We start from the raw sequence: 12004 nt of genomic DNA, 5'->3' as shown, positions 1-12004 counted from the left end.
AATCTGCCATTCTTGACAAGTCTGGCTGGCCGTGTACTACTGAGGCTCTCACCTGCCTTCTAAACACTGGGGCTCTGTGCTTTCCTTCCAAGAACTGTCCCTGTCATCCAGGTGTCCATGGCCAGAAATGGGATTTCATCTCCAACATTGCCTGTTGTGAGAGTCTGGAGGAGGTAGATGGACCAAAAGATTTTGTGTGTGGGAAAGGAAGGGCCAGGTCCAGCCTTGCCCTGCCCTGGAACCCCAGCACTGTCCTGCCCTGGAACCCCAATCCCCCCAGAGCCTCCATCCCAGCCCAGCAGTGTCTGCCAGTCCCTGGCACAGCACAGGCAATGCTCCACAGCCACCTCTGGAGCCCCAGCCCAGCTCCTGAGGGACCAAATGAGCCCAAGTCCCACCTGGGGGAAGGGCCCAGGAAGACCAAGGGCTATTGAAGGCTGACCACAAGGCAAGCACACATCTTGGCCCTGCATCCTCTTGGAATTACCATCTGAACACTGCTGTTATCCAGGAGTTGGTACCGGTGCGTGTGCTCCTCTGTATCTTTGTTGTCTTTCTCTCTCTCTGTGTCTTCTATTTCTGTGCTCCTGCAAATTTTGATTAACATTACATTGAACAGGCTTAGAGTGTGTGAAGTTGAATGGGCCAAGTCAATGCTTTGAGAAGTGTTTTTTGATTGAATGTCGTAGTTTCACATGAGAAGAATTTTAAAAAGTAATACAAAACTTTTTGTGTAACTGACAATCTGTTTAACCACTAAGATACTGAACTCGCCTCTGTGAAACACATATTTTAAAGACTAAAATTCCCAGGAACCTCCTCTTTCTTTTCCAGTCAACAAAGAAGCAGCAGGCCCTGGCCCCAGCCCCCATCTCAACCAAACCAAACCAAACCAAACCAAACCAAACCAAACCAGACCAAGCAGCCCTGCCGTGGGCTGAGCCCCTTCCCCCTCCCCAGGCTGCCCCCATCATTGGCCCCATTCTGACCAAACCAAACCCCAATAACTCTCAGAGAGGAAAACAAAAGAGGCTACAAAACCCCAACCAGAACAAAGCTGGCCACAGGTATTAAAATCTTACCATCAAGTACCCTCCCCCCAACACAATTAAAACTAAAAACTCCTACAACTTGCAACCCACACAAAATAACCCTACAACTAATAATAAACGCAAGAAAACCACCAAAACCAACCATAAAACCAATCCTAACACATCCCAACCACAACTTCCACCACAAGTTACCAGCAGGTCAGGCGTCAATCCTTTCAATACTTTAATCTTCCCTCAACTAAAAAAAAAATACAAAATACAAACACTTAAAACATCCCACAGAACCATCAAAGTTAGTAAAAAGAAATTAAATCCCAAATTATAAAGAAGAAAAAATACTTGAATCTTAAAACTAAAATCCTTGTATAAACTATAAAGAAAAAACTCTTTTTCTTCATAACAGAAAAAACTATAAAAAATTAAAACAAACAAGTGTTAAAATAACTATATTTACATAAAAAGTTTAAACAGAAAAAAAAGCAATCCAGTACCTTAAAGTGAAGACCTGTATTCCCAGAGATAAAAATAACTAAAAAGTAAATAATAAAACTTTTGCCATTAAAAAATTCATTTTTAAAAGAATACCCTCTAAGTTGACATGGCCCATCAACAAGCTGTAAAAAAGCTTGTAGCAATAAAAACAACTTCACAATCACAAAGTTCCCCAGACATCTGTTATCCATGACAAAATCAGGAACTACAATAAAATAATTTGTTTTCCTGTAAAAAACTCCATAACCTTAAAAGAAACACTTCTCTCCCTAAGTAAACTAAAATAAAGACTATTGTAGGAATACTAAACTGGAAATTTTTAGTTTTGTTTCTTTACATTGCCAGTTTAAAAAAAATTGTAAAGTGTTCTAAAGACTTTCTTTTAATTATTACTAGCTGTTTTATTTCATTTGCATTTAATAAAATTTTCACTATACCCTTTTAAAATTTTAGGCATACCTTACCTTTCTCCTAATCTATTCTCATGCCAAAATAAATGCATAAATAATTAACTGGCACGAAAACCCACCACACTCATCAATACATTAATTAGGAAATGTCAAGATTAAAAAAATCTTGAATCAACAAACCAAAACCACTACACTGTCATAATTACCGCTCTGACAAAGTTCTTCCTATTTTTCTAAAGTTCTCAGTAAAGGCTGTTTTGTTCTTTTGAGCTCCTCACAATCTCTTATTTATAGTTCTCCAAAACATCCTACTCAGAGAACACAAAAAATTGTAATTCCTTTTAAATGTGTCCTTGACAGAATTTTTTAAGGGCATGGGAGTCAGGGCTTGTCTGTCCTGCTTGGCCCAGCCCAGGCAGGGCTTTCCCAGCCCCATTCCACACTCCATTTCCCAGCTGGAGCCCCTGGTGCCTCTGAGTTGTGCTGCCCCAGCCCCAGGGACGCTCTCCTTGTCTGCCCATTCCCCCACGGGCTCTGGGCAGGGATGGCCTCAGTGGGGGCTGCTGACATCCTCAGCACCTTGAGGGCTGCTGCTGAATTTCACTGCTCCAGAGGCTTGTTCAGCCTTTAGCTCTTCAGTGCAGGAATTTAGTGCCCCAGGGCTCATTAACATTCAGAACACCTTATCAAGCCAAGCCTCTGGGGATAATTTGATTTTAATTTTCAAATCCTTTGTGGTTAAGTGGACAGCTTTCAGTAGTGTATTCAAACTGAATATGTTGTGTTTAAAAAGACAGTGAGAAAAGATTTCCTAGGTCCTGTTTAGGTTTTTCTTTCCCTGTTAATAAATTGATATGTGCAATCAACAGTTGACATGGAATCCAAGTACCTCCTCATGCAGTTTGAATAGATATGAAAATCAAGACCCTATAATGGCTGACAATCAATCAGACTCTGTCCCTACCCCCACCCCACCATTTCCCCCATCCAAGCCCTGGCACTCAGAGCAGCCTTGTGCAAATCTGAGCTCCCTCCAGCCCAGGCTGCACCTGCAGCTTTCAGCTCCTTGGCTCCAACTCCCACCTGCTTTCCTTGGAGAAGGAGCTGCCAAGACACAGAGGGATGTTCTTTTATTGTCAGCCAACAAAGCCAAGGGAAGGCACAGCTCCAGCAAATACACAAGTCATTCCTCTGCTGGATATTAGATCCGATTTCCACAGCAGACAGTCTCAGAGCAATGGAAAACACCTTCTGTGCCCAGCACAGATCCCAAGGTTCTCCCCAAACCCTCCCTGCCCCAATTGTGCCCAGATTTGCTCTTTGCACACACCAGTCACACACTGAAGTCAGGAGCTCCCTCCATGCCCAGAGGGAGGAAAAGAGAGGAAGGGGATGAAGAGCTCTCCTGTGCAGGGCCAAGGTCCAAGTGCAGCCCCTGCAGTGGGAACCACAACTCATCAGGTTTGTGTCCTTTGGGCTCAGGGATGCTCTGAGTGACATTTAGAGGCACAGAAAGGTTTCTTGCCAAGAAACAAGCTGAACATTGGAACAGTTCAAAAACCATCACAGCCCTTCCCTCAGCTCTCTGGGATGTCCCAGCAGCATCTGACATGTCCACCAAGGGATTTCTGTACAGGAACAGTTTTAGACTAAGACATTAGAAAAGGTAATTGGGTGATAGATATAAAAACAATTAAGATGATGATTATTGACATATTTATTTAACTTCAGAAAAATTGGACACCTCCCTGCAGCTCAAAGCAAGAAACCAGTCAGCTGAGAGGCCCTTGGATGACCACAGAGCATCTGGAGGAGGAAATCTGGGAGCAATGGGACGAATGAAGCTCCAGCAGGCCTAGTGAAGAAGAGATGTCCTTAGACATGGCCATTTCAACAGGAGAGCTGGAAACACCGGATAGAAAAGACAAATTAAATAACAGACTGAACACTGGTGACACAAGTAGATTGGAAGATTTGTATTTCTTCTCCTGTCATCAGTATACTTTGAGGAAATACCTGTTCCTGGTTGGAAAACTCTACTATTGCTTAAGAGTACTCAAGTGACCCAGATAATAAAGATTCACTTGTATTTTATGAAACTAACAGGTATTAACACCTTTGCCCCTTTCCAGACAGACATCAGCTGTGTGCCCATGAACAGGCAGTGCCCTGAGGTGCCCAGCTGCGACTGGATCTCTCCGAGAGCACCTAAGAGAGAGCGGAGCACTTTGCAAGCTGCAGGTCCCTGACAGCCCCCCAGGGCTCCTGTCCTATCAACATCTGCTCTGCTCCAATCTGGAACAGGGCCCAGCATGGTGCCAGGATCATCAGAGAGCTGAGGTGTGTGCTGGAATTCAATGCCCTCCCCATCCCAGCAGACCAAGCCTGCATTTCCCTGCTCCAGCCTTGGTCTCCAGCACAGCCATGGAGGCTCTTTGGGCTCTGGACTGTTCCTGCAGCCCCCAAGGGCAGCTGAGCTCTGCCTTTGGCACAGTCAGCCCTGGCCAGCACAGGCCATGCTCAGCAATTGCCTGTGTGTGCCTGGCCTTGCTGTCAGCCCCGGCAGCGGCTGCGTGGCCCCTTTGTGGTCCTGTGCTGGCCCAGCCATGGTGGCACAGTCCCTACCATGAAGAGTCTTGATTAAGGTGTCTCCTTAAAAAGGAAAAAAGCCCAGAATTTTCTCTCCTCAATTTGGTAAAAAGACACCACATAGGACCTTTTGGACTTCACCTCAAAACTAAAGCCACCCAATTAGACAGAAGCCAAAAGGTCCTGCCTAAATAATGAACTAGAAAAAGAAGAGAACAAAAGAAATAATCACTATTTGGGGATTTTTTAGCAGGAGCAAGAACCTCTTGCCCCTAGGTCAGATTATCACTGCAAAAGCTTTGTAATTTTGCCTTTTTTGAAACTTTTCTTTTTCCTGCACTACCTCAGAAGCCATCCTGTTAATTTCATGCCATTTGAGGTATCTGGGCTATCTCAGGTATGATGGGTTCTCTGAGAGCTCGTAAGACCTAGCTCAAATAGAAACCATATAAAGTGAGTGCTCTGGTCTGTGTGACAAGGTGGTGTTGGGTCCCAGGCTGGACTTGATGCCCTCCAAGATCTTTTCCAGCCTGGCTGATTCACTGGTGATTGTGACACTGCAGGGCCCTGGGGAAGCCAGGGGCCGTTGGGACACTGCGGGGCCTGGTAGCACTTAGAGGACCATGGTGACACTGTGTATGACATGGCAGCACAGAGCCAAGGGGCCATTGTTACACTGCAGGGCGTGGTGGCACTGAGAGGACCATGGTGACACTGTGTACAACATGGCAGCACAGAGCCAAGGGGCCATGGTGACACTGTGGGGCTGAATGGAAGCAAGGAGTCCATGGTGACAGTCTGGGTCCTGGTGGAACCACAGAGGCCACTGTGACACTGCAGGGCCTTGTTGAACCAAGGGGCCATTGTGTCACTGCAGAACCAAGGAGACCTTTCGGAGAGCCTGGGGACAAAGGAATCAAGGGGCCATTGCTCCATTGCAAGGACTCTGGGAACTGAGGGAACAATTGTGACATTGTGGTGCCCCATGGAACCAAGGGTCCCTGGTGACACTGCAGGATCTTGTGTCAGCAGGGCTCCTTTGTAGCATTGCAGCACCAAGGAATTCCTTGTGGCCCTCTGAAGCCTCATAGAACCAAGAGGCCACTGTGACCCTGCAGGGCCTTGTGGAACCTTGCAGAGCATTGTGACAGAGCAGGACCTGGTGTCATGTTGGGGCCATTGTGACACTGCAGGGCCCCATGGAAACAAGGGGCCAATGCTGCTTCTCAGGGACTCGTGGAATGAAGGAAACATGTTTAACACTGTGGTGGCCTTGGGATCAAGAGGCCGTTGTGACACTGTGGAACCAAGGAGAGCATTGCTGCACCACCAGACCTCATGGAACCAAGGATCCATTGTGACACTGCAGGGCCTTGGGGGGGACCACAGCACCATTATGACACTGCAGGGCCCAAGGATCTAAGTACTTTATGACCCCAAGGTATCCCATGAAACCAGAAGGGACATTGTGACACTGGGAGGCCTCATGGAATTCCTGAGACCATTGTGACACTCTGGGGCCTCATGGAACCGTGGTGGCACCAGGTTGGCTGGGAGTGTAGGTCTGCTAGTGGGTAGGAGAGATATGCACAGGGCCCTGGACAGGCTGGATCCAGGGACCAAATCCAGCAAGGAGAGGTTCAACAGGTTTTCCCCTGTGGTCAGCACTGGCTGGGCAGCACCTCGAGGGCTGTGTCCATTTCTGGGGACCCCAATTTAGGAAAGACATGGAGGGGCTGGAGCGTGTCCAGAGTAGGGTAACAAGGCTGGGGAGGGGTCTGGAGCACAAGTCCTGTGAGGAGAGGTTGAGGGAGCAGGGGTTGTTTTATCTGAGGGAAGAGGATGCTCAGGAGAGACAAGGCACTGTCAGGGCAGAGGTTGGACTTGATGATTTCCAAGGTCTTTTCCAACCTTGCTGATTCTGTGATTCTCTGCAAGCACCCTTGGAGCAGGTACATGATGAGCCCTGGGCCTCCTCTTCAGAAGCTCCAGCAGCCCAGGTCCCTCAGCTTCTCCTGCCAGTCCCAAAGCCCATCCTGTCAGTCCTGCAGAGCCTCTGCAGCTGCTCCTCATTGCCCAGAACAGGGAGCCCCAGAGGCAGACACAGCAGCCCAGATGGGCCCCAATGGCCTGGGGTGCCTGTGGCAAGGGAGCAGCAGGAGGCACTGCAGGAGCCTGCAGACAATTCCTGCAGCACTTGTAGGATGATCCTGCTCCCCAAGGGACGTTCCCATGGTGCCAAGGCAGGAACTGCAATGGAGAGAGGGGCCAGAGAGGAAAGGGCAAACAGGGATGGGCTGTTGGCAGGGGAAGGAACAGGGGTGGGCAATAATAAGAAATTTGTGGCGGGAAGTGTAAAGAAAGCAAAGATGAAGCCAAGGAAATGCTGGGGGTGGCTTCCAGGATCAGATAAACAGCATCTGCAGTGGGACAGGAAAGTCCCAGCTGATGGGAACAAACTTTCTGGCTGACTGCAGAGGCCAGGACAAAGCTGAGTGGTTTCCCTGGTGTCCCCCAGACCTGCCTGGCCCCAGGGGCTGATGGCATTTGTGCTCCCTCAGGTTCATGTCCCCACACCAACAGCATGGGGGTGCTCCCCCTGCTCTGTGCAATGCAAACAGGGGCTCCTGAGCCAGTGCTGCCGTGTCTGTGCCTGCAAGGATGGGGCACCTGTCTGAGCTGGGGGAGAGGCCAGGGCTGCAGAGGGGGGGATGTTGTTGGCAGCTCCATGAGGATGCTCTGGGACGCTGCCCTGGGCTGTCCAGCACACTGGGGATGGATCAGCCCCTGTTCTGCTGCTCCTTCCCATCTCCCCCAGGGCCCTTGCAGAGCACCAGCCATGCTGTTTGCCCCCAGCCTGCCCACAGCCACCCTGGGGCTGCTCACGGGGGTTTTCTGTGCTGAGCATTGGCCTGGCCGTGTTATTGAGAGAGCCTGGGCAAGGAGCCTGGAGTCCCCAGGGCCTGGCCTGGGGCATCAGCACTGCCCCAGCAGTGCCCATGGCCTGTCCCTGCTGCAGCCCTGGCACTGCCACCCCCAGGACTGTGCCTGGCCCCGAGAGCACTCAGTCCCTACAGCAACACCAGGGCCAAGAGGGCAGTGGGGCAGGGCCATAGGAGCAGCACTGGCAACACCAAGTGCTGCTGCTGCTGGCCACAGCTGCTGTGCCAGCACTGGTCTGCCCCCAGCTCTGTACACAGACATTACTGCTGCAGCTCCAGAGAAGGCAACAAAAGGGCATCTGTGCAGAAAACTTTGCTGGGAGATCCTTTTGTTCCTTTAAAGCCGCCAAGAGCACAGCCCCTCATTGATATAGTCTGTGGCCAGAGAGAAGGTGGAGATAACCAAAATGAGAAATGGCACAAACAATGACATTTCTTTGTGAGCAATATGATAAAAACCCACAACCAAACCAACTAGAAGTATCAAAGATAATCTTTATTACAAGTGATTGGCAGAAATTGGCCAGCACTTTAATGATTCTGAAAGCATCCAGTCATCAGTCTCCACACTGCAGCCTTGAGCTCTTGGTTCCTCAGGCTGTAGATGAGGGGGTTCAGGGCTGGAGGCACCACCGAGTACAAAACTGACAGGCCCAGATCCAGGGATGGGGACAAGATGGAGGGGGGCTTCAGGTGAGCAAATGCTGCAGTGCTGATGAACATGGAGACCACGGCCAGGTGAGGGAGGCAGGTGGAAAAGGCTTTGTGCTGTCCCTGCTCAGAGGGGATCCTCAGCACAGCCCTGAAGATCTGCACATAGGAGAAAACAATGAACACAAACCAACCAAAACTGAAACAGGCACCAACATCAAGAAGCCCAAGTTCCCTGAGGTAAGATTTAGAGCAGGAGAGCTTGAGGATCTGTGGGATTTCACAGAAGAACTGGCCTAGGGCATTGCCATGGCACAGGGGCAGGGAAAATGTATTGGCTGTGTGCAGCAGAGCAGTGAGAAAGGCACTGGCCCAGGCAGCTGCTGCCATGTGGGCACAAGCTCTGCTGCCCAGGAGGGTCCCATAGTGCAGGGGTTTGCAGATGGACACGTAGCAGTTGTAGCACATGATGGTTAGGAGGAAATACTCAGCTGAGAGGAAAAACATAAAGAAAAAGAGCTGTGCAGCACATCCTGTGTAGGAGATAGTCGTGGTGTCCCAGAGGGAATTGTGCATGGCTTTGGGGACAGTGCAGATGGAGCCCAGGTCAGTGAGGGCCAGGTTGAGCAGGAAGAAGAACATGGGTATGTGCAGGTGGTGGCCACAGGCTACGGTGCTGATGATGAGGCCGTTGCCCAGGAGGGAGAGGCAGAAGTGCAGGAGCTGCAGCTGCCGTGTGTCTGCCAATGCCAGCAGGAGGAAGTGGCTGATGGAGCTGCTGTTCGACATTTCCAGTGCCTTGGCATGGGGATCTGAAAGAAAAGTAATCAAGTTGGGTTTGGAGAGGACTTTAAATATCCCATCAAAGCCTGTGAGCAGTTTCCCCTCACTGCCTGACCAGGGCTCTGCTGCCTGGGGCTGTCCCTGCCAGCAGCTGCTTCTCTGTGCCCAGGGCTGGGCCCTGCCAGTGCTGCCAGAGCCCAGCCCAGCCCTGGGGGCTCAGCTCTGCCCTGCAGACCCCTCCCAGCTCAGGCACTTCTCTAGGGGCAGCTCTGGCTCTGCAGGCTCTGATAGCAATTCCAGAGCAACCCTGGGGAGGCCGGAAAGCGACACTGATGCTGCCTGTGATGGGCCCTGTGTAGATTTCTCTTGCTGCCCTATTTGTTATTATAAGAGAGAATTTTTATTTTTCTTAACTTTAACTGAGAGATGAATATCTATGGGTAATTTCCCAACCAGGCAACCCAGAGCAGTATATTAAAAAAGCAGATTTTTCCCACTTGATGCAATCCCTGACTTGCTGTGCTCCCTATATAATCCACTTGAAAATGTTCTGCAGTTAAATGTCATTCTGCGAGCAGTCCTGAACAATGCAGCATCCTCCCCACACAAGGAGAACATTTCCAAGGCTTACCATCTGTCCCCTTATCCAGACCTTTTCTCCCAGATCTGGGACCAGCTGCCAGGGCTGGCAGAGAGCTGTTCCGGGCAGGCAGCAGAGTCCCTGCCCCAGCACAGCGCCCTGGGCTGCAGGACCCTGCTCTGCAGGACAGCCCTGGGCACCCCTAGCTGCTCTGCACAAGACACAATCAGAGAATGTACTCACAGGGTCTGTAAGCAATGGGATGTTCCAGCTTTAGGAGATCACTGCAGGATGTGCAGCTGCATTGTCCTGCAGCCAGAGGTTCCTGTGCCAAGGGCTGGCAGGGATTGTGCCCCAGGCGCTTCTCAGCACCTTCCCAGCCCTGCCTGATTGAAGCTCTCTGTGCCTCTGTGCTGTGCCCACGGTTTCTGCAGCCAGTGCCCCAGCCCTGCTGGGCTGGGCAAAAGAGTTGCTCATCAAGAGAAATGTGCTTTGGAAGCTCTTCTTGGTTACCAGGAGCTGCCTCTGTGCCAGGAGCCCGGCCCAGCTCAGCAGCACAGCCACAGCACAAGGACTTTAATCACCCTCTGGGGCTTTGTGCTCAAGCCCTGCACATCAGTCCCTCAGAGGGAGCTGAAGAAACCTGTCCAGAACTCCAAGTCAGAATCCAACTCCAAAGTTTCTTGGACTTGTAATGGATCCCACTGAGGGACACGACTGAGAAAGTGTCCCCAGGCCCCAGGCAGAACAGAGAACTGGAGGCAGTGATGACAGGTGGGGACAAAGAGAAGCCAAGTCTTGGTGCCCTGGGGCACAGCAGGGTCTGTGCCACCAAGGGCTGGGAGGAGACACCTTGTCCTCAGGCACTGGGGCCTCCTGGCACAGCCCCAGCCAGGCTGGGCACTGTCAGCCCCTTGTCCTGCCCTCAGCATCCCCCCCTAGCCCACATCCCAGTGGCCTCAAGGATCTGCTGGAAGGAGTCCCTGGGGAGCCTTGCTCAGCAATTGCCCTGTGGGCTCCTGAATGCTCCCAGGGACTGCAGGTTTTTCAAAGGACTTTGGGTTTGGCTTTTGCCTTGGAGTCTCTGAGAGGTTTGTGCAATCATGGCCTCCAATTATCTGCTGTAATTAGTCCCTGGAGAGGCTTTGTCAGTAACAACACTCAGTGGGGCTCATTAATGCTTCAAGGTACTTCAGTTATTTTAAGGTACTTGGTGTTTCCCTTTTTGATACAGACTCAGTGAGAGATTTGTGCAATCATGGCCCCAATTATCTGCTTTAATGAGTCCCTTGAGAGCTTTGTACTGACACTCAGTGGGGCTCATTAATGCTCTGAAATACTCAAGGTTTTTAAGGTACTTTGGATTTTCCTTTCCACACTGAATCTCTGAGATGTTTTTGCGCAATCCTGGCCTTCAGTTCTCTCCTCCCAGTAGTCCATGAGGAGCCTGTGTTGGGGATGGACCTCAGTGGGGCCCATTCATGCCTTGAGACACTTTGCGATTTTCTTCTTATCGCCGGCCGGGGGCTATGTACAAATCACAAATGGGACGGGACTGCTGTGGAACGTGCCTTGAGCTGTTTTATTTTTCAGCATCAGTCTCATTACATGGCTAAGACAATGGGAAGATGCAAGCAGCTCACATCCCAGGCAGCAAAGAACTTAATGTTACAACTTACTTTATAACTTTTTTGACCCATCACACAAAGCAAAAGCATATTGACAGTGGTTCCATCCAACCACTATAAGGACACGTACCTTTGGTTAAAACAATGTTTGCTTATTTTGAATACAATGCCTGCTTGTAAGCCTTAAAACACAATGCACAGAGCTACATTATTAAGCTTCAAACTTCCTAATATCTTGCTAGATAAACTTTTCTGCAGCTTAGGAAGTTATCCTAGAGAAGCGTTAATACACGGACCATTGTTCTATTTGTCCTTGCTTTTTAACTTTTTAAATAATTTTTCTGCTGACCTATCACATGACTACTGCTTAGCTCTAATCACAGTTCTGCTGTCTCTGAGGCCTGCCTTTTGCAGCTTTCCCAAAACCATCTGATTTTGTGGATTCCCACACTTCTGACTTTGACTCCTGGAAAGGTTTGTGCAATCTCATTTAAGGCTCTCAGGTTCAAGGGCTCAGCTCCAAGTGCACCACGGGGCTCATTACGATGTATGAAGTCCTGAAAAACCATGGCTCTGCCTTGATTTCCCTCTGCTCTCATGCAGTTCATCGGAAATATTTCTGTAGCAGTTTTGGTTCGCCAATTTGAGATTTCTTGGACAATGCAGCAATTATTTTGGTGGGTTCAGTGCTGGCTAATTACCAGTGCACTCTGTAGAATATCCTTACTCATTTCCTGCTGTGAGATAGGATTAGGAGAAAGGCAATGTAGGTTCAAAACTTTAGAAGGGTATAAAGAAAAATTGATTAATATTAACTAAAAAAAAGAGTCATAAAAATCAGAACAAAACTTTCAGAACACTTCTCCTCTCCCTACAA

General features: G+C 49.5%; 1 protein-coding gene across 1 annotated transcript in view; it reads right to left on the bottom strand.

Moving 5' to 3' along the window:
* Positions 1-8604, bottom strand: part of LOC127060589 (olfactory receptor 14J1-like) — a 9543-nt gene extending 939 nt beyond the window's left edge. Inside the window, exon 1 of the mRNA XM_050984264.1 lies at positions 8107-8604. Within this exon, the coding sequence (XP_050840221.1) occupies positions 8107-8604 (498 nt within the window). The remainder of the gene's footprint in view (positions 1-8106) is intronic.
* Between the last annotated feature and the right edge of the window lie 3400 nt (positions 8605-12004).

This window comes from Serinus canaria, chromosome 25 (genome assembly GCF_022539315.1).
Source record: "Serinus canaria isolate serCan28SL12 chromosome 25, serCan2020, whole genome shotgun sequence".
Taxonomy (NCBI): Eukaryota; Metazoa; Chordata; class Aves; order Passeriformes; family Fringillidae; genus Serinus; species Serinus canaria.
The sequence above is the reverse complement of the archived record's forward strand: the minus strand, read 5'-3'. Positions and strand labels throughout refer to the sequence as shown.